Source organism: Odontomachus brunneus, unplaced genomic scaffold (assembly GCF_010583005.1).
Source record: "Odontomachus brunneus isolate Ranch 3 - 2012 unplaced genomic scaffold, Obru_v1 Obru_scaffold_005, whole genome shotgun sequence".
NCBI lineage: Eukaryota > Metazoa > Arthropoda > Insecta > Hymenoptera > Formicidae > Odontomachus > Odontomachus brunneus.
Window position 1 is genome coordinate 1483543 of NW_022639455.1, and position 19991 is coordinate 1503533.

Sequence of the window (19991 nt, forward strand, 5' to 3'; positions counted from 1 at the left end):
TCTCTCTCTCTCTCTCTCTCTCTCTCTCTCTCTCTCTCCCTCCCTTCAATGAAGAATAGAATTATCGTAGATATATTATACATACATCTCTCTCTCTCTCTCTCCCGAGACATTTCCCACGTAACCATTCCCCACGGGGCTCTTCTTCGTCGTGCAAAATCGATTTCTGGAGCGGGTACTCTCCACACGCTTTTACATTATCGAGTAATTACACAATGAGAAATTTATATACATACACGCTCTCTGTTACCCCTCCCCCCTTTCCCCGTGCCTTCCTTTCCGAGAATCGTTCCGTACGAAATGTCGCGTCTATTTATATGGCAAATCGGAGATCTCCTCGAGGATATCGGCGATCAAAAAAATGACAAACTTGGAAACTCATATCTGTCGCGACAACACGAGGGAAAGGTGTTTCCGCACCTTTCACCTGTGCGACGCGGCTTACTCGAAATCAGCGGTTCGTCTAAACAAGTTTGAGTTATTTCTCTGGGTTCTTTTTTACGACATATATTATATGACACTATATGAACACATAAATCCTATAAATTACATTTATATGTTTGAACGTTATTAGAAGCGAAGACAACGCAAGCTCAATTTCTCGCAAATTAGAATATATCGTATTCTCATGTTTCTTCCACCTCGTTCGCACAATCTCAGGCAGAATCTGTGTATGACTTCCTATTTGTCGAAAAATTATGCATACCCCCGCCGTCGTTCTCCTTACACCTTATTACTTAATGTACTTTGGCATTGAAATTTTATCAGACATCAGGAATCTCAAAATTTGTATCATCGCACACTTCTTGATATTTGAAGCAGAATAGCTCGAGAAGGTGAGAGATCTTCAGCAAAAATAGATAAAACTTAGATTATTATGGCATATAGTACTTATATAGAAGAGGACGTTCCTTTCCTTTTTCTTACTTTTTTTTTTTTAGCTACGATTTTCGTGACGTTACGTGCTTGCAATTAGTAATTTATTTCGTTCGATTGCACGTAGAGATGAGTCAGTCTGTATATTTTAGGAGGAATCTTTCCATTGACGAGCTTACAAGTTCGGAGCGGCTAGATTTCACTTTGTATGCCTATGCAACGAAGCCACATCGAGTCGAGTACAATTTACATATTTTACATGTAAATATCATACACGGTGGGAGTGAAGACTTACTGCAAGCTGATGGAGATTAGATAAGCACCTAGAAGCCCTTTTATAAGCCCTTTTTAACAGTCACTAAAGTCACTTCGACAAATTTGTAAGCACCTCTGCAAAAGCTCCTGCGACAAACGAACGAATCAAACGAGATTTCATCTGGCAGAATTGAAAATCTCGCTAATCAATGGCATTATCAAACCGTACTCTCGATTTCGCCAATTTTCCGCAGGAAATTTTTGCAAAATGAGACGAGGATAATGCTACTTGCCAAACTGAAACGCGCACCGCTTCGCAGTGACGTTCAGGATATCTCAAGGGATAGACTACCATCCCGAATAGACAGATTGTGCAAAATGTTCGCTATAAATTTTGTTAATCGCATAGCAGGATAATGGATAACGGGATCGCAACTGGCAGAATAGTAATGGTAGATTAGCGATTAGATGATTAGAAACTGTGTAAGATCCGCCGTTCTGTAATCGTTTTATTGCACTTGAACGAAATTATACGGCGCATTTGTTTTCCGTCGTCAATCAGACACTGTCAGCGAAACACGATCTTCTCTGAGCGAATCTACTGCCAAACTGCCAGCTAATATTTTGCTAATTTACAGGATAACTAATGGGAAGAGGAAATTTGCCAACGCGATATAGACGTGCCGTAAGAATTTCGAATTTCAAGCGTTATTTCTCTCATATATCGACATTCTACACGCATTAAATTTTCGTCGAAGCGGGCGGGGGATAATGTGATTGGGTTCTTTTGAAGTATTAAAAGTAGGATGTCTGTCTAGAGAGTGCTTAGAGAATGTCTAAATCGAGTGCGACCTTACGTCTACGAAGTCTAAAATCTTTTAGATACACAGCCATTTCTCAACATTTACGAACGTATAACCAAGAAAGCGAATGATCAAGCGTGAACTTATGGAGAACTGGATAATTTTCACGAGCTCGTGGTGGACTACCATTCGCGAAAAGTGAGAAAAATAAGTCCGGTTTTTCCAAAAAATGAGATTTGCTGCATTCGTCAAAGAATCGCCTCGAATCTTCGAAACGGATCAAGCTGAAGACAATGTCCTTTTGTATATCCCTCGCAAAGGGTCACTTGATAAGCGTGTCGCGCGTTAAGGACTTTGAAGCTTTGAAAAATATCATAGCGGTGAGTGCGCGCTACGTTATAGTTTTGTTTTCGTAATATAGCTGAATATCAATATCATAGAACAGCTTCGAGAGTAAGCGGTATGTAGGCATACAAGATCTACTTGGTGACATTTCTATCTCAATAACACGCGGTTATCCACAGAAGTCATCTTAATACATATACATACATACATACATACATATATATATACATAGGGTGTCCCGCCTATCTCTCCGGTGTATCTCTTAAAGACGGATTCCTGAGGTAATTTAAAGAAAAAAATCCTAATGCAAAAATGTCGAGGCTATAATAATATATTACTTTATAATACAATACTATATAATATAATATAGGCTATATAATATAATATTTTTTAAATTATAAACGATTAAAGTTGACCAATTATATTGGCTAAAGTACGCGCGCTCAGGCATGGTACAGCATACAGATGCATGCACATAAGTGAAAATTTGCAAAAGATATGAAATTAGTTGTAAATCTCTGAGAGAAACGTAAAATGTGTGACAGCTTATTGATTTTCATAAATGTATTATGTGATATTTTATTCATAACATTTTGATGAAATTGTTATTATTTGCGATATGTTTATTTAAATGATAAAAAAGGCAGATTATTATACATACGTTTGTTGAATGTATGGAACTTTCGTATCAATATTTGGAAAAGGGACGACATGTGCATGCACCTGTACCATTGTGTGTTGTACCTGAGCACGCGTACTTTAGTATAATTGATCAACTTTAATCGCTTATAATTTGAAAAGTATTATAGCCTCGCCATTTTTGTATTAGGATTTTTAATTCAAATTACCTCAGAAATCTGTCCTTAAAAGATAATGCGGTAGTGGCGGAACACCCTGTATATATTTGTATATATTTATATATGTATTTATATATATTTTATATATATATATATACATATCGTAAAACAAATTTATATATATCTACTCGTCTGAAAAAACTTTTCCTCTTTCTTTCCCCTTTGTGAATATTGTGTTGCTGTTTGCGCGCTCTTCTATATAATTACTACGGCATTTATCACGAGACTTACGCGCTCCGAAGTTCTACGGTAGATAGTAATTTTAGTACAAATTAATACACTCACCGGCACCGCGCGCCGCGAGCACATTCATCGGCCTTAAAGATAAAAAAGATTAAATAAACGCTTTTAGCTTAAAGTGTCTCCACGATAGAAGGAGATCCTTTTCTTTTATAAATATTACTACGTCATTAACTATGTAATATACAGTTCCAGCCCCTTGCTCCAGCCGTTGGTAAAGAGCTTTTGTGCTATTTATAATCATGTGCAACTGCATTATCTGCGTCGCCTATCATCTTCCTTGGCGCGAGTATAATGTGATTCTCTGTAACATCCAGCTACTGAGTGTCACGAGCGAGTATCTTCCTTTCGCTCAATCGGCATGCTACGCGAACGGGTCCACAACGCAAAAGATAATTCGCGGTGGTTAACAACAATCGGGAGTAATTCCCACGATTTCGCAACGGGAGATCAAACGCTGACGTCACATACGTGTGGGATACATTGGCAGGAGGAAAGGGCGCTTACTAAATTTGGAAAATTTATGTCCGTGTTATAGAGAATCTCATTGGTTGTGGTACTATTACGTTATATTTCTTACAATAATCAATAATTATATAAATTATGCTTGAGTAAATATTTAATAACGTTTCTGCGACGTACCTATTATGTAGTCTCGTTTACTAAGCAGGAGCTGGTGAACGTACGAATAGTCTTCCATAAGAATCGAAACACAAAGCGACTTTGCATCGAATAACCTGTACAATAAAGATAGCAGATAGTATGGTAGTGGATGGCGGATGTATTGTCTGTTCACTACGCATCAGCCAGGCAACTGAACGCTTTTATATGTACACCGGAGACTCCTGGCCGGTTAACAGCCTAAACATCGACGTGGGCATCGTTTTCATCAAAATCTAAAAAACAAACAATCATACCACACCGTGTATATACATATATATATATATGTATGTATGTAGAAACAAAATTCTGCTTCTTGCGAGGTCGAATCGAGCAGAGAAGTCGATCACGAAAGTGATGATGAGATGATGAATAAAAAAAAAAAAACAGGAAGAGCGTCTGTGCGACGCGTTGTTCTACGTACCTCTCCCACCGATGTGGCCAGAAGATTAACAATCTTTTCGTGCGGTACAGCAACAACACTCTGATTATTGATTTCAATTATCCTATGTCCCACCCGCACGCCGCCCCGTTCGGCGATACCGCCTCTCAATAGACTACATATCACTCCGTTCTGTACACTAAACCCTAACTGATACTTCGTATCAGGTCTCTTGATTTTCACTTCAACAACGGGTGCGCACGGCACGACAGTCAGCTTGACGACCGTTTGATTCTTCGAATTCTTTATGTAAGTCTGACACGTGGACAAAGGCAGGCCGACTAATGAGACGCCATTAATCGCTATTATCTGATCGCCAATGTTAAGCTGTCCGCAACGTGCGGCGGCGCCGGCCGGCGCCAGATTCGCTATGACTACGGTTGGCAGCATCGAGCCCCATCCAGATTCAACGATCACCACACCGAGAATCTCACCCTTCGCTTTCGGTACCACTACCTGAAAGTAGAACGACGCTGACTCACATACTATGTATTATATTACAAGAAGAAGAGGGAAAGTGTATATGCAATGCATCATGTATTTTTTTGTTCAATTTACAAAATCAACGCGGTGTGACAATGATGGGGCTCAAGAAACACACAAGTTCGTGGTCAAAACTTGTCGACTTGAAAAAAATATTTCAGAAGAAACTCATTTGGTTTTTAATGAGACACTCGATGATAACCATAATTTAATAACCATAATTTTAGATACGATAGATATGAAGACTTTTTAAAACGAAAAAATATTTTAGAAAACTCATTTTTAATGAAACATCATTATGGTTATTAAGTTGTGGTGATAACCACAACTTAATAACCATAATTTTGGACACGATAGATACGAAGATTTTTCGAAACGTGTAATCGTATTTAAAAATCGGCCGCATTCAGAGTTTCGACCATGGATTTGGATGTTCGTCAAAGTATCCTCCCTATCCTCCCAGCTAATGGGATATAAATCCTCGTTGCCGGATTAAAAACTAGGAAGGACAAAAGATCTTACAGAGTTATATCGAAAACTTACCTCTTTCTGCATCTCTTTTTTCGCAAACATTTGCAACTCGTCGCCGAATATCTCCTGCGAATTGAGCACTTCCTGATAATCCATCTCCTTGACGAAACTATGGTCTTCTATCCCGTTTGCCTTTAGGAACTCCATATAAGCTACTTGGAATGCTTGTCCGATACTTTGTGCTATGAATTGAGCTTCCTCACTCTCGAAAACGTGGCAAATCATCTTCGGAGTTCTGTTAATTTTCGGCACCTCCTCCATCTCGTGCGGCACGAAACGTCGTCGCGCCATCAGCACTACCAAGTCACCGATATCTGCTATGTATGAAATCGTGCGTAAAGCATGATCCATCATAATCTCTTTCAGATCGGTGTTGAGCACCATGATTTTTTCCGTCGAGATGAATAGGTCCACTTCTGTGCTCGGTTGAGTGTCACCGTCCGGTGCCTGGATAAGCAATCAACAAAAAAACTTTCGTTTTAGAAAATTTTAGATCAATGTTGAACCCTAAGAGCCATGGCACATAGAAATACGTAAGCAATAAAACTGACCTGAAACGTGAAACCATCATGCTGAAATTCTTGACTGCGACTGAACAATTCGTTTACTGTCCAGTTTTACAGCTTACGTTCAGTTTTACTAAATTTGGTTTAGCTAACCAAGTGAGAGAAGGAAGACAAATAAAAGCCAGTCGCGGTTAGTGCGAACATTAAACTTGGGATGGGAGTCCATCCTAAATTATCAATATTAATTAATACTAATATTTATCTCCAAAAAAAATTTATCTATGCACATTATTTTGCGATTCATTTTACGATGTTAATATTAATTTTAGGTGTTACGAGAAATATTGTCTCTTAACCAGAAGGCTTAGTTTAGCTAAGTTTATCTCACGTTAAGCTTATATTTTTCTCTGTGCCATTCGCTCAATTTGCACAGATCTCGCGGGGGTATACGTACCAACGCCTGTCACAAGGAAGCAGCATGTGTGACAAAGTAAAAAGAACGAGTAATTAATTACGGATATTCGAGCCTTATAAACAAGTTGAACACATACAGCACTTAATCCACTAATAACGTAAGTAACTGGTGCACGAACAAATGTGAACGGTGTAAAGTTAAGCGTCATCATCAACGGCGCTGTCAAACCTGAGAGCTTGACAGATAAGGGTCCGATGAAATTCATCTGACCTCGGTTTAATTCGTAAAAGAGATAGAGACACAGAGAGAAAGAGAGATAGAGAGAGAGAGAAAGAAAGAGAGAGAGAGAAAGACTCTTCCACGTCGCTACGTCAATTGAACGAAGAGGATATATGCGTGCATCATAAAATGCGGTAACAAATACCGGTCTTGGTGATCGAAAAGTGCAATTACGGGGGAGATTGCGATAAATTTAGCACCGGAGTAAAGTAAAGAACGAACGTCAAGCCGATAGGACGGCCGTATGAGTTGAGTCGAATCTTTTTTTTTTTTTCTTTTCTTTTCTTTACGCTACGCGTGTCTCGTCGGTCACTATAAATCAATATACAGAAGAGGGATGAAACGAACGACTGCACGAGCGACTGCTCTTTTCAATTGAGAACGAAAAGGCAGTCAGTCGGCAGATTTATACACAGCGACAGGGTGGAGGTTCAGGCTGAGGGGGTGGGTAGATTGGTGATTGCTGTTTTGGGAAGATGAAGGGCAAGGCGGACCTTTATTTTCGTCACTGCCTCCTCCACCATGTGGTTCTTAAGGCGCTTACGCCGTTTACGTCCCCCTTCCTCTTCCACCTCCACCGACCCGAGAAACTGTAGTCTGAAAACGGTCGTGGGCCCCAAGCAGCCACTGATCGGGGCCAGTTTCGGCTGGGCCCCAAGCGCGTGCGACTCGGACTGGCCCCCACCAGAAGCGCTCCCTATTAGTTCTTCGCTCGAGTCGCACTCGTCCTCCTCTAGGCTTCCTTGCGAGGCAATGCTGCAGCGACCATAACCATGCTGCCCCCCATAGTTTAAGAGTGTTGCCTGCATCGGCACTGGCCCGTCCTTCCGTTATGCACGCGCCAAACAAACAAACAAACAAAGGCTCTGCTAGTCACACATCGCCACGCACCACCGATTGAACGAGAGGCAAAAGAGCCAATTATTCATGAGAGTTCACGAGAGTCACTCTAACAATTCGAAATCTTTTCTTTCTTTTCCTTTTTTTTCATACTTTTTTTGATATTTTCTTTTTTTTTCCTTTAATTCTCCTCGCTCCTATACACGGTGTGTCATGCTTGTGTGTCTTTCTAGATCGTAATACCGAGTCGAAATCATTTGCACACATACACACAGATGCATATATTATATAGCTTCGTTAATTAACATACACACACACATACACACACCACACACTTTTGCGTACGATGCGACTCTCTTGATGCAACTGCCTTCGAGCAAGCTCTCGCGAAGTGTTCAGAAGCTGGTGTGACGTGCAAGCGTATACGCTACGGAATGATAAAAGTCGATGAGCGAGCATATGCGAATCCGGCTGCGGTCGTGAGGAAAAAATGCATCGATGACGATTTTTTCATTATTTCCTATCTTTTTTTCAATAACGAGTCTCTAAGGTGTTCGTCTAGCAACTCGTAGCTTCATGGCAATGTTCTGTTGATGAGCAATCAAGTTTCCTTTTCCAATTAGTCCGATTTACACAACATCATAGACGAACACGACCGACGGCGACACACGTTTAGAATTACTGTTTTTGCTGGTGGCGGTGATAACGAGCTTTAATTCGAAGTGTCTCTTTACAAGCGTGATGCGAAAATCCGGATGCAGGCATGAGAGAAGTCCGTTTACGAGAAGCACGGTAAAAGCGCAAGAAATGAATGTAGCTTATTGAAAAGATACACGCAGGGAAAACGCACGTTAATGTTAATTTGTTCATATTAATTACAAAGGAAATTTAGATCTTGTTTATGGAAGAAATGAGATTTTTTTCATTATCTTGTAGCAAATGAAAATAGCAAATTGCTGTGTCTTTTATCATACATGACACTTTCTTGCAAGATAATTCTATCTGATACTCGCGTGCGTGAGTGAAGATTTTAGCGCGCTATTGCGGAACAAATTCACAAGCTATTTAATCCTCGCATCACACATCGTTCTCTTATCGCTAAACTGTATGCACTAGAGTCCAGCTTGGTAGCACTGTAATCAATCAAGTTATCATGCAAATGCTATTGAACAGAACTGATGGGTGTGATAGAAATTCTGTGGACGAGAAGCCGCTTGAATACCGTGTATCTATGCCTCGGGCATTGAGTGAATTATGAATTCGCTTTTGACACGTGCTCGATCATGGAAGCACAATTTTCAATTCCTCGTTGCTGCGAGTGAAACTGAAATATTCTCGCATCGGAAAGTGAAAAGACGTCTCGTTCCCGCAATCCTAGTCCACTCAACTACGTTGTGTGCGATCTCGCTTCATGCTACAACAAGATATCACAAAGAAGTTTCTCTCTATCCGTCTACATTTGTGTAAAGTCTGATCGAACGAACGAATGTACACAAATGGCTAATGACATTCAATCTTGCAGGATACCGTCACGTTAAAAAATCATAGTGTCGCTGATTCTACTTATATCTCGTTATCCCTTTTCTCTTTCTTTTCTTGAAAAAAAATGAAATATTGTATGAAATTTCTTCAATTTCTCAAAAGTTCACTTAGAAACGACGGGATGCTTTAGCCAATAAGACAAGACGTCATTGTTAATGTTTTCCTTCTTCTTTAACGAGACTGTATGACAATTCATTGCATACAACGCGAAACACGAAGAAGATGTAGTTATCGAGTAGACCAGCATCTCCTATATATAAATTTCCTGTGCGTAAAATATGTCAATCAAGAATCTACGGGGAAGCGGATGCAGATAGCAAGTGTAGAAAAAATATTTTGCAAAGAGAGATAGAGAAAGATAAGTAGATAAGATAGATAGACACACAGATAGATAGAGAGATATAAATGTAAAAAGACTGACAGACAGACACACAGAAATAACATCAAAGTTACACTGAGAAGATGACAGTGTTCGGTGGTCAGGTGGTGGTGGTGTTGGTGATGTGAGGAAGGGGGGCGCTACACTGAAACATTCAGGCCTCTTTGCACAACGGCCAGTTCACAGTTATTTAGATTAATCGTATCAGATAGATAGTCAGAAATCAGCATTCAGATCCTGTTCTCAGAGAAAAGAAGCGCACGAAGAATAGAGGAAGACGAACTTCTCCCGAACAGTCGTAAAGAATTATTCGTTAATTACTAACTGATAATAACTGATGTTAGAGATCGTAGACGATTAAGAGAATTATCTAAATGCTGACAGTTAATTGCTCTTACGAGCGGAACCTAAGAGCAGGAGGAAAGAATTTACTGCTTCGTTCGCTGAATATCGACAGTTTCTTTGAAAGAGAAAGAAAGAGAGAAAAAGAGAGAGAGAGAAAAAGAGAGAGAGAGAGAGATTGATCGGCACGACCGAAAATTACATGAAGAGCAACATGTAATTAAAACAGGAAGTAACAGTCGTAACAAGAAAAAAGAAATGTATGAGATATCCGAGCGGAAATGTATGTCTCAGGTATCGTAAACGCGATTTGCTTTGTTTTCTAGGGAGAGTATATGTCCGGCATAACTATCTAAGGTCTTGCAACGGATCTTTAATCTACAGAGAATCAAAGTAGAAATGAGTTTCGAGACACGACTCAATGGACAGTAATCTTTCCTACAGAAAACTCTCAGGTTTAACTAATAATCACTTAAGATTCTAACATTTTAACCATTTGAGGTAACATACATTTACCATATACCATAGGTCGTTGTTTTCAAAGTAACAGTAGTAAATATTATGATACGTGTACGATGAGAAAATGCACGCCAATGTGACGCGCGGACCACTTTTCGTAACGCAATTATATATCACAGTACTTTAAAGCGCTCAATTTCGAGAAATTATAATCTCAAGAGTCCTCAAAAAGTTAAAAATTTTTAACATTAAAATACATTATTGCAGATGAGTATATTGCATTGTTATTCACTACAAATTAAGTAGCAAATTAAAATAGTATAAAGCATTCAGAGCATGCTGCTAATTTCTCGTTATCATCATTATTCGTAGTTCAATTCTAGTAGTTTTCTGAGAAGCAAGTACGTTATCTTTTTTATATTATCTAAGAGATCTTCTAATAAAACTCGAGTTTTACTTCAATAGTCAATCGTTAAGAAGTTTAACAGTTGCCGAAATGTATCATAGCGAATGTACAGAGATTCTAGATATTAGTTTCAAACTATATTATGCATCTCTCAAATTTTGTACTAGAAAGCACTGATCTAAACGAATCAACAAAACACTGTACATTATATATATATATATATGTATGTATAAACACAATCACATGTCATTTTCTATATGGATGCATTATCTATGACAAATCACGATCTGCTTACTTAATTAGTAGTTACTGCTTTTCTCAGAACCAAACGAAAAGAAATGTATTCTAGGAAATTAATATAGAGAACTTTTTTCTCAGTGACTTACATCACTTAACAATTCATACTGTACTCAATGATCTTTTTTCAACGCTTCGCATATCTTTAGAAAAAAAGTGTCTTCATATACATACTCTATTTATACACGAGATATATAAGTTGTGCTCTTATATACACATATCTGTATATAATTGTATAGATATATATGTACACATCATCTCGTAAAAGTACGTAATATATATATATATCGGTTCAAGGAGAATAATATATCAATTTTAAAGTAAAGAACAAAGAAAAATGTGTTTCCACATATGTACCTTTATCCTGGAGACGGCTTCCTCCGCTTGACACATTCGCGTCGACTTTGTCGGCTGACCTTCGCATACCAATTGTGTGGATCCCAAGTACCTTGCGCGAAATAGCACACCCTCGATCAACACTGAAGGATCGTCCAGTAAGTCTGAAAGTGCCACAGACACGTACCATTTAGAACTCTTGACCTCATTTCTTTCGCAATTCAGTGCACCAAAGGCAACTAAGTGTTCCGAGAAATATCGAAGCGGCCTAATAGTGGATACGGGTGTAACGTTCAACAGCGTATCCTCTTGTCCCGCTTCGCTCGAATCTCTCGAAGTTAATATTTTGGTCCTCATGTCACGTGTAACACAAAATTACAAAACTTTCGATACTGTACACTCGTCCTCGTGAAAATAAGTTGGAACGTTCACTTTGCTCTTGTATTTGCATTGATTAATGATACAGTTAAACGCGTAAGAAAATCGAAACGGACTCTATATTTGAAATTTGCAAAACATTCTGCATTCATTGAACGTCGCATTTTGCGAGGCACTCGCGAGACTCGCAAATATCACACGTATTAATACTACTCAAATACACTTGCTAATCTTATCGAGGAATTTATAAATATCCAATATGCATGAAAACATTCTCTTCCAACCGACGAGCGAGATCTACAGGTGACAAATACATACAAACACTACGTTTTAGAAAACCTATCACGCGTGTTGAGAGACAGTCACGCAAAGATAATTAAACGTCAGACCATCAGAAGAGATTATATAAATGTGTTAAACCATGCAGAAATGTATAAAATATACTACAAGTGTATGTATGTGTAGTCGTAGTTCTAGTGATATAATTAATAGAATTCTAATTGTAAAATGTACACAGAATAAGAGAGATACCTACCATGTAAAAATAATGAGAGACAGATGCCGAGTTTGTGTATCCAAGCAAGCAATAGGAAGAAATATTATATTAGTACTGTATTATAATCGTTAATGTAAGAAGAGAAGAATTATATTGACGAGAATGCGACAATACCTTCTTTGTTTCTGCTCTTTTTCTTCCCCTCCTTGTCCTGGAAAACAGAACAAACACGGTACATTTTATATGATGGCACAGATAAAACTTTGATAGAATGAACGATGACAATTTAATCCCGCAATGATCATGTACGTAATCATTTAAGCTATTGGATACGTGTGCTAACCATGCAGTAACTGCCATATAACAGTCAGTAAACATTGAAATGTTCTTGTTTATATCTATAAATAGCAGTCATAATAGTGTTAGTATAGTAATGGTAGTAATAGATATCAGTAGAGTAGCAGAAAGAGCATTTAAATGTTATCAATGTTTTCATTCTCTTTTTTGCAAAAAGCAATTGTAACAATTATTTGTTCCATTCGACGTATAAAAAGGAATTATATGAAGTACGTTATTTATTACCATTAAACATTATTTTAGTCAATCAAACAATAAGCAGAGTATGGTTAAATACTGTGAATAAATGATGATTCAAAGTACGCACTATTCTTATGAACACAGCATTTAAACAATTCTTGTAGCAAACAAGCATAATAAGCGAGAGGCGTGAAGAAAAAATGAAGCAACTGGATAACACTGAAAGAATACCCTTTCTTATGAAAAAAAAAAGAAAAATCAGCTTAAACATTGATCAACTATTCATTAGCTATGACACTACAAGTATTTGATTATTGCTGGAAAAAACGTGTTTGCGAAATTTACATGTAAGTTTGTATTTAAGTTGATTAATTTTTGTGTGTGTATATATATGTATATAAATATATCTCGTTTATATAGCAACAGAAGGATAGTATTGTCATGCACCAATATGTGCTATGTTATCACGGTTGACTAGAGATACAAACATCTACATTTTTCTAAAATATATTCCGCAGTAGCATTTTTGAAAGGGCACCTTTTTCACCTTGTTGTTGGATTCCTTGAGACTCTGAGGGGATGTGGGGGAATTTTTGACTGGGGTCTTCTGCGGACTCGACGTAGGTTGCGCGGGAGTGGCTACTTCGCACTCAGAAGACGGTGATTGTATAACAGACACTACGGGAGGAGGAGAGATCGAGGTAGACGTCGAGGGCAAGGGCTCGGAAGGTGCTAGCGTCTCTATCGGGGCAACACTCAGGGTTTTGGGAGGGGTTTGCTTTGGAGTAGCGACTTTCGCATTCATTGGTGGTAACATTGTCCTAGTTTTAGGCTTCCTCCACCCCTGCATAACACCAAGACAATATTAGTAGAACACCACTGCTATTCAATCGCACAGAATAAGAGAAATGTGTATATTATTCATATCCTTCTTTCAAATTTCTTTAAATATATACGGTGGGGACACCACCTCTCAATATCACCTAGTGAGAATATTACAGTGTATGCATGTGTATAGAGAATATGTTGTTACAAATGTAATTGCACTTGTATATTTCCAACAAAACATTAACTATGTAGGAACAAATATAGGAGAACGATTTATCGGTGTAACGAGGATTAATGAGAACAACACGATCTGATGGAATATCGGCAAACATATGCTCACCTTGTCATCGTAAAATCCTTGATCGTCCGTTCTCTGTTGACCGAGCAGTCGATCCGTCTCGAGATCGGTGTCCGCCTCTTCTTCATCCGGACACTCCTCTATCTCCACGTCAGCCTCGTCACCCACACGACGCGCTTCTGATTCTTCGCTGTTGCTCTCCATACAGACTCTCCGCCTGCCATCCATTATACTATATCTTAGTTAGATGCGTTTATGCGCGAAATACTGAGTTAGCCAAAGGGTATCCCAAACGTATGTTCAACCCGACGACAAGCGAGTGCTCACAGTGATAACGAAGAAGTGCAAAACAATGCAACCGGGGTAGAAAGATCGGACGAATATGTACGATCCACAACAATTGGAATACCCTTATCCGCATAGAACAAAACGTAAGATACCTTGGTATCCATATCGGACTGACGCTTGGTTCTGGCGGGTCCTCGGATGGTGATTTCACAGGTAGAGTTTTAGTCCTTTGCAGCGCCATCCTTATATCCTTGATGGCCGCCTCCACCTCGCCGCCTATTTCTAAATTTACACTTTGCCGACCTTGAGGCGCCGGCGGCGGAGGTGTGCCCAGCGGATCCAATCCGTCGAGCTGCAACTCGTTCGTGTCGTATGAGTTCTCCTTTTTCGCGACGAACAGATCGGGTGACGTGCTCTTCAGCGTGTGTAAAATGTCCTTCGTCACGTTCATACTAACGTCCTTCCCGGAGTCGTTCTCTGTGCCTAACATGTCGTTACGAGTTCTCTGTATGATCTCCTTCTCGATTTCATTGATCTGTCGCTTCATGAGCATCACAGTGGGATTATTGTTGTCGGTATCGCTCGCGTGCCCACTAGATAACCCATCCTCCAATACTGGCATGCTGGTGTATATTCTCAGGGAATCCGAATTATTCCCCAAATCGCCGACCGAGCCCAGGAGACCACTTGCCGGCATCAATTCATTATCCATCATCATGAGGGACACTTCGCTGTCCAAGTCCCCGCAATTACTGTCGCAATCAGTCGTTTCAGGGCTCAGCGTGAAATTGCGCGAGTGTCCCACTTGTAAACCGACCTCGGTTTCCCCGAGGTCTTCGCTGCTACCGGTGCCTACAGAGAGGTCCAAAAAGTTGTTCTCGTGTTCACCTGTCTGAAAGAAGCAAGAAATACTGAGCGTAAGTGTTTATTTCGCAACGACGTGTCGAAATTTCAATTATGAAAAGATCGGAATCGTATAGCGTAAGTATTAAAATGCATCTATCTATAAATACTATCTACAGAGTTATATTTAGAAATCAACTACTGGAGCAAACACAATTTCTAAATACTAATTTCTATTAATATCTCGTACAATTAGTAGTAACACTATTGAATTGTAGAAATTTTTGTTTATTGTACTCAAGTTTATAATATAAGTAAACAATGAGTTTTGTTTAAAATTTTATCAACACAAAAACAAGTTGATACAGTTTAAATGAACGAAATAAATAAAGCAATTTTAAAGGTAAACGTTTTTTATAGATTTCATACTTACATTTTGTGGAAAATCTGCCCGTTGCTTTTTAGGAGATTCATGTACCATAACCTCCTCTGTCGTTGGTGGGCCACTAGCTAATCGCTGACCGACGTATGCACTTCCTCCTTGCCTTCGCAGTTCATAATCGAGATCCTTGAACGCAATGAAAATGACTTGTTAATTATTCATAATTTATAAGTTCAAATTAACTCCTCTGTTACGTGTGCGTCTTTTACTGATTATAGCAAGAATTATATAGTAATTTTTGAGGTTTTCTCTCAGATGTCTCTTCAGGCAGAATATTTTAATATTCAACAAATAAAATATTATAAATCTATGTACAAATAGTACATATTTCTAATATCCCAAGAAGCAGATAGATAAAGAACTTACCTGGAAAGGAAAGGATTCTATATTGTTTTCCTTTTCTTTCGTTGGCGCCGGACACTTGAAAAATTCCTCCAATACTTTTCGTGTCTCCGAGAATTCGTATAGATAGTCGAAAGTGCTACCTCCTGGCGAAACAAGACTGCTTATATTATCGGCAGGTAAAGTCGATGGCTTCAAAGAGTCCTCCTCTTCTTCTTCGACCTTTGGTGATGGTGGTGAAGGATTCACAGACTGATCCTCAGTGCTAATATTTTCTATCACAGTCTTGTCTACAACAATTTCTGCAGAGGTATCTTCCTTCTTGAAGGAAAACAGATAAGGGAGATATTACAGATAAAAGATTAGTGAGTATTATGGATGATTTGTGCAATTTTTTCTACATACCTCATTGTGATTTGGTGTTGTCGGCAATACTCTCTGTGGAAAACCAGGCCTTGGTGTCATATACATAGAAGGCGACGATAATAAGCTAGGAAGCTGTGGATTCTCACGAACTCCATAACGTCTCGGACTGCCGGAATATTGTGCGATTGGCAATTCACCAATGACTCTCGCGACTTTGTGGTTACGTTCCGGGGAAGGAGAATCCGCCTCGCAATCGCTCGCCGGCGTTACCACCTACCGAGATAAAAGCGTGAAATGATAATATTCATAGGAACTTCGCTGTTCCTCTTTTACGCGTATTTGTCGTTTGCTTACTTTGAAAAATTCCGAAGTATTGCGGTGATATGCCGTCGTAGGACTAGGAGTGCTCCCGACGCTGGAACTTGGTGGTTCTGGTGCGATACGACCTCTCTGAGAATCGTCCGTTTCCAAGTCCAGATTCGTCGTCGTGATTTGGTTCGTGTTGCTAGATGCCAGATCTAATCGCAACCCCTGCCAATTGTCGTCGATATCGTCGAAGACAACCACCTCACCGTCGCTGACGATGGCCATACTTCTCGCGGGCGTGTTGTGATTCGACTGATAATCTACGCAGCTCTTTGGTAATCCATAGTCCAGGTCGGTAATACTTTTTGGTGTAGTGTACTCTACATTATTGCTATTTAAGATTGAATCGTAATTAATTATGCGATTGCTACGGTTGCTCTTGGGGGAGTCGTAATCGAGAATCAATTTCGTGGGGTTGCGCCGTACTGAGTGCACTTCGGAGGCAAACACGGTCTCTGTCACTTCCCGATTCGCGCGTTGCTTTCTAGTCTCGCCACATCTGAAAATTTAAATGTCACAGATGTAAGAAAGATTCTATGGAGAATATTCATATCTTACATTTAAAATTATTTCAAGTTCATCTTCAGATACTGTATGGATCATTATATTGGCTACGTAGCATCTGGAGGTCAACGATGAATCTTCTCCCTTAGTGTAAATTTGTAAAAAGTGAAAGATCTAATTTTGAAAATATATGAAAATATTTACTTTTCACAAGTTTACATTGAAGAGGAAGATTTATGATCATCTCCAAGTACTATAAAATTATTCACTTTTCATGATTTTGTACTAGGAAAAAAAAAATAATTAATAAGTTGAGTTTATGTGAAAAGATTCATGATTAATGCTCTGCAGGTGAACTTGAGATGGTCTTAAATATATAAGATCAGGCTATGAATACTATCTTATATAAACAGTATTACAGATCTATGACTGATTGCTAGAGACTTAGTTACCGGCTTCGTAGTTCCCATATGGTCTGTGTGTTGGGAGACTTGTTGTTCTTCTTGACAGATAGCTTATTATCAGTTGAAATATCCTCGTTATTTATGGAATTTGAGGCAGCCAGAAATCGTGATTTTCGTGCTGCTACCTTCCCACGGCTCTGTGAGAATACCTCTCGTCCACCAGCAATTTCTATGATTCTGCGGAACAACACAAGACCATTATATACTTGTACAAATGTGCAGCAACTTGTTTTCAAGATTCTACAGAGTAACCTGGATTCTACAGTCATTCTCTTTAAGTTTCATCCTACGTAAATTCAAGGTCAATTATTGAGACAATTGCGTGCGAGACTAACATAACAATACAGGTGTCATTTGCTGCAGGAGAGAGAGAGAGAGAGAGAGAGAGAGAGAGAGAGAGAGAGAGACAGACAGAAAGACACAAGATGAGTAAAAAAATACCTATAACTCTTCCATCTTACTTAAATCGAAGCTACTTCAAGACGCTACGCATCGCTACCGAAACGTGCAACGCATTCTTCGTGAAATTATTATACTTCTTCAGTAACCGAAGCACATCGGTACAGCCCTGTCACAAGTGTCGACGTTGAATTTAGTAGCCAGCAAAAATGACATTCACACGACATGATGCAGCGACGACGAATAAATCTCGTCCCGTCGCCTCACTGGGTCGAGAAGAGCTGCGTGGTCTGTGCGGCGGTGTGTACAATTCGCGGAACGGAATTCAACGTTTCGCGTGACAGGTGAGTTAACCCCAAAAAGCTGACGCGTGGTACTACGATCGCTCTCGTCCGTTGTTGCGCGCGCGCGCGCGCGCCCCCGTGACGATCGCGCAGCCCCCCCATAATTTACACCGTGATTGCATTTAATATGCCCGCCGGCGCCCGCCTTGCCGAACTAATCTCATCCTTACGCGCAATTTGTCAGTCTTTGGGATGCGGCCCGTCGACCTGGAATGCTTTATTGAAAGATATTCATTGGGACCACTGACGCGCCTGAGGATCACGGCCGAGGTGTTGACGCAAGAGCGCGCGTGTGTGTGTATATATAATATGAGTGGTGTATATGTGTGTTATGTATGTGTGCATATGTGTGTGTGGTATGTGCGCGCACGCATACGACGACGAGAGAACAGGCGCGACTTTTAATCTCTCGTAAACTCCCGCCTAACTCTCGATATACTTCGCGTCGTTTTTCGATAACGAACTCTGATCTTATCTCTTCAACGAAGTCAACATCACGGAGAGCAGTGCCGGATAAGTAAGTGGCGCACGATGCTACGTTATAACGTGAGTGAAACTCTTTTTACCCGCGAGAAATAATAAATACGGCACGGTAGGCAGGCGGGATAACCTCAAATCGCAGTACAATCAGATCGCTGCTATTTTATAACCGTGTACGCGCACACACGGCATTTCTGGGCATTAACGTAAAGCCATCACAGCGGCAGATTACAACCAATAAATAAATCAATAGTGCGTGGAATCAGAAAATCTCTCATAACCTAGTTGCATCGCGTGTATTCAGGTTATTTTACCGCAGTTGGCGTACGTTGAGGACAGTTACAACAAAATTAGACCGTGTGTACTTTTGCGTTTCGATATTCACTGCCAGTACTGAAAGTCTACAGTACAACATGAACTGCAGATTTTCAGTACTGGCGCAGTGAATATCGGAATGCAGCCTTTATCGATTGCTTATGCGATGCGACCGGATTCTCTCGTCGGTCTCCAGACAAACTTGACAATCAAGTTATTTGGATTTTTTTCAATTTTTACCCCGCCATTTTTCAAATTAGCGCGCCATTACTCCGTCGGTATAAAAACTTTACACCTTAGTGTGTCGTATGAACAGTTACGAAGTGATTTATAAAGCAGGAATTAAATTTTGAGTTACAAAGCAGAAGTATAAAGTAATGCGCGTTTTTGGTTTCGCAAGTCGAAATCTAACATAACATGACTCAAATCCGAACATATATTTTCCGGTCACACATGTGCCCACGAAAATTGCATTTAATTGGATTTTAATCGTTTCCAGAGTGTGATCCGAATTCGATTCAAACGAGAATGTCGAAAATTTCGACACGCTCACGTTTGAAACATTCAAATTAAACACGTTTCCAATTTGTCCGTGACAAAATAGCTCTGTTTTGTACAGAAGTAAAATATAAAAATATATATATTAGGTATGTTATAAAAAAGGAAATACAGTGGTGCATATCGCGCACGGCTTTAGCGTACAGCTGCCCGGTGTTGTAATTAAAAATTCTCCAGATTAAGGGTGACTTTCATCAAATTCCAATTAAGCTAATTGACGATTAACCTGCAGAATTACCAACAGCAATTTCCAACCATGCAATTTGTCGTCCTATGATAACAAAAAAAGTTGTTATAATTCCGTGTATGTTAGCAAAATTAAGCAAATGAGATATTGGATTAGCAATATTTTAAATTTTAATTATAAATTATAAAGGAAATACGAGAGAAAGAGAGAGAGAGAGAGAGAGAGAGAGAGAGAGAGAGAGAGAGAGAGAGAGAGAGAGAGAG

The 19991-nt window shown here is 39.5% G+C and overlaps 1 protein-coding gene across 15 annotated transcripts in view; it reads right to left on the bottom strand.

The window, feature by feature from the left end:
* Positions 1 to 2797: 2797 nt before the first annotated feature.
* The window catches only part of LOC116850552, a 59985-nt gene continuing 42791 nt past the window's right edge, over positions 2798 to 19991 (bottom strand). For 3 of the 15 annotated variants that reach the window (XM_032828972.1, XM_032828980.1, XM_032829022.1), the window contains 15 exons: positions 17434 to 17622; positions 16466 to 16976; positions 16151 to 16384; positions 15770 to 16066; positions 15395 to 15529; positions 14271 to 15010; positions 13873 to 14062; positions 13243 to 13548; positions 12342 to 12378; positions 11315 to 11457; positions 7187 to 7516; positions 6453 to 6458; positions 5505 to 5939; positions 4461 to 4934; positions 3928 to 4272 (listed from right to left, as the gene is read on the bottom strand). In XM_032828972.1, the coding sequence (XP_032684863.1) occupies positions 4201 to 4272; positions 4461 to 4934; positions 5505 to 5939; positions 6453 to 6458; positions 7187 to 7516; positions 11315 to 11457; positions 12342 to 12378; positions 13243 to 13548; positions 13873 to 14062; positions 14271 to 15010; positions 15395 to 15529; positions 15770 to 16066; positions 16151 to 16384; positions 16466 to 16976; positions 17434 to 17622 (4099 nt within the window). In that variant the 3' untranslated portion in view covers positions 3928 to 4200. Of the gene's footprint in view, positions 3883 to 3927; positions 4273 to 4460; positions 4935 to 5504; positions 5940 to 6452; positions 6459 to 7186; positions 7517 to 11314; positions 11458 to 12341; positions 12379 to 13242; positions 13549 to 13872; positions 14063 to 14270; positions 15011 to 15394; positions 15530 to 15769; positions 16067 to 16150; positions 16385 to 16465; positions 16977 to 17433; positions 17623 to 19991 lie in introns of those variants that run through there. The other 12 variants (XR_004379374.1, XR_004379371.1, XM_032828994.1 and 9 more) reach the window with 12 other exon arrangements.